This window comes from Myotis nattereri (genome assembly GCF_964212035.1).
Source record: "Myotis nattereri genome assembly, chromosome: 2".
Lineage (NCBI taxonomy): Eukaryota > Metazoa > Chordata > Mammalia > Chiroptera > Vespertilionidae > Myotis > Myotis nattereri.
The window spans coordinates 127,626,138-127,629,093 of record NC_138076.1 but is presented as its reverse complement, the minus strand read 5'-3'; the positions used below and the strand labels follow the sequence as shown (position 1 = coordinate 127,629,093).

The 2,956-nt window shown below is 41.0% G+C and overlaps 1 protein-coding gene across 1 annotated transcript; it reads right to left on the bottom strand.

The window, feature by feature from the left end:
• Nucleotides 1–2,025: 2,025 nt before the first annotated feature.
• On the bottom strand, nt 2,026–2,727 carry LOC308514879 (WASH complex subunit 3-like; the record flags this gene model as incomplete). The annotated part of the gene is made up of 1 exon (XM_081085215.1): nt 2,026–2,727. The coding sequence occupies one exon, from the start codon at nt 2,725–2,727 to the stop codon at nt 2,155–2,157; it is 573 nt and encodes a 190-aa protein (XP_080941341.1). The 3' UTR covers nt 2,026–2,154.
• Nucleotides 2,728–2,956: the final 229 nt, after the last annotated feature.

The following is a 2,956-nucleotide window of genomic DNA, read 5'->3' as shown; positions in this document are numbered from 1 at the left end:
AAGGCTCAATAGAAGTGAGCGGACGAAGGGTGGACCCTGTGAGGAATAGTTAGCCCAGCTGTCAGATTGTTCAACCAAAGGCTTGGCCCTTACAGCTTGAGATCATTGCTTCCGTCTTACTAGGGAGTATTTAAAGCAAAACGAGCCTCTTTCTGTTTATCCTGCAGCTGCCATGTTGTTGTAACAATGTACTCCTTGAAAGCTTCTTAAGGTAATGTTGACCTTTGCTGAATGCGGACTATGCCAGGTCCTGACTCATTAGCACGGCACACCTCTGCAGCCTTATCTTGTTGACTTTCCTCCACCCCCACTCCCATCTTCCCACACACCTACAATCCAGGCATACCTCACTAATCACACAATTACCAGGCAGGCCCAAAGCTTTATGCTCAAGCTTCTGATCACACTGTTCTTTTCCTAGAATGCCCTTCTGCACCTCATCTACTGGAGAAATACTTATCCTTCAACGCCCCACTGTGAGAATAAACAAGTAATATTTTCTGTCAAAAAAGGGAATTTAGGCAGCGCCATTTTGGCCCGTGTGATTTGTAGCTCCCCTGGGGCCCACCATTTTATTTATGTATTTATTTATTTAAATATATTTTTATTGATTTTTAGAGAGGAAGGGAGACGGATAGAGAGAAACTTCAATGATGAGAGAGAATTGATTGGCTGTCTCCTGCATGCTACCTACTGGGGATTGAGCCCATAACCCAGGCATGTGCCCTTGGCCAGAATTGAAACTGGGACCCTTCAGTCCACAGGCTGATGCTCCATCCACTGAGCAAAACTGGCTAGGGAGGGAGGGAGAGAGAGAGAGAGAGAGAGAGAGAGAGAGAGAGAGAATGATGGTAGTTTTGGGTTTTTCATAGATGCCCTTTTATCAAATTGAGAAAGTTCCTTTCTATTCCTAGTTCATAGAATGCTTTGTTTTGTTTTTTTATTCATGAAGAAGTGTTGGATTTTATTAAATGTTTTTCTGCATTTTGACATCTATGTTCATAAGGGGTATTGGTTTGTAGTTCTCTTTTGTTGTTTATATCCTTGTCTGGTTTTAGTTTCAGGGTCATACTGACCTCACAGAATGAATTGGGAAGAGTTCCTTCCTTTTCTATTTTTTGGAAGAGTTTGTAAAGAATTAGTATTAATTCTTTAAAAAATAATATGTAGAATTCTCCAGTGAAGCCATCTGCATTTAGGGGTCTTCTATGGGTAGCTTTTAAATTACTCATCATTCCAAAACATGGGTTTTATTATTATTCAGGTTGGATGAGGCTTTTAGAGCAGGAGCTGATTGCTATTGAAAAGCTAGTTTGTTACTCATAGTTCCCATTTCCACACAAGGGAAATAACAGGTTGGTCAGGAGGCAAAGGGAGCAAGGGGGCAAGGAAAAATGTTGGCAAGAACTTTTTTTTCTGTGGAAGGCAGTATATGCAGGTTTCAAATTGTCTAATTTAAATAATTTCACCAGATTCTGGGGCATAGGGGTTGTTCCAAGTTGCCTGGTATGCAGCCCTGGACTGATTAATTAGGGCAGGGGAATAATGGTTCAGATTATAAAATCCTGATAAGGGATGTAGTGCCCGTGTGGACTTTGGATTTGTTAGTTTGCATATGAAAGATTCAATCACAGGAAATTAGGATCTATTGCTAGGAACTGGCTAACCCTGGAAGGGGAAGTCTCTCCAGGGTCCACAAAAGCTCTAGATGTCTAAGCATCAGAAATACAGACTATAAAAAGTCATAATTAATGCACAAATTCAATCTCTTTACTTGTTATAGGACTGTTTAGATTTTCTATTTCTTCTTGAACCGCTTTCAGTAATTTGTGTCTGTAGAAATTTGTCCATTTCATCTAGTTTATCTAAGTTGTTGGCATAGTATTTCCTGATAATTCTTTTTTTATTTTTCTAAGATTGGCAGCAATGTCCCTTTTTCACTCCTAATACTGATCATTTGAGTCTTCTCTCTTTTTTTCTTTTTCTTTTTTTAAATGCTTTATTATTATTACAATTTTAGCACTGAGGAAGCTTGGTGGTGAATATCTGGCCACTCAATGTTGTTTTGAAAAAGAGGTTAAGTTCAGACTCTCTTTCAGATAGAATGTAAAGTACTTCTACACGTGTTATCTGTAATTATTATGAAAGTTCATCTTAGTCACTAAAAGAGTATTCACTATCTGAACTTTCTTCTGCATTTTTTTCACCTTCGCCATCAGGCACTGGAGCACCTGGCCTCTCGAGAAGATCTGGGTCTAGTCCTTCTGATATCATTTTGTTTCTTATTGCCATCACTGGGACACCCACTTGAACCATTTTGAGATATCTGGCATATCTTGGATCCTTGGCTACAGTTAAGATATTTTCTGCTGTTACTTCGCTTTCCTGTGGTCCAGATTCTTGTAAACTGTTCTGCTGTGATGGCTCTGAAGTGGTTTCATTTGTGACTCCAGTGACACTTACAGGGGAGACTTCAACTGTGACATCACCTAGGCCTGGGATCGATGGCAACTTTGCACCTAAAATATTGAGAGTTGTTTCGGTTTGCTGGACACGAAGAGCAAGGTCTGCCAGCTTCTCCTCACAGACCGTGGGGAAGCGGTTGAGGAGCCGCACAGGGTGCACCACAAACTGGTTTAGAAATGCTGCCGTTCTTTCCTGTTGAAGAGCCGGCACCTTGGTCAGGTCAACGCCTGACCCCATGAGAGGAAGCCCGTCCTCATCCATCTCCTCAGCGGGCGGGGCACCCAGGCATCACCCACAAACCCTTCCCGCTGTGGTCCCTCCCACCCCGCAATAGTTTAGAACGTCTCCCCAAGACCCCCTCTTTTTTTCTTTGACAATTTTTAAAATTTATTGCTTCATCCATGTTGTAGTTTTATTTAATCATATTGTATTTTAAATGTGCCAGAAGAATTAAAATCTTAAAAGTATATAGCGAAGTCTCATGTAAGGC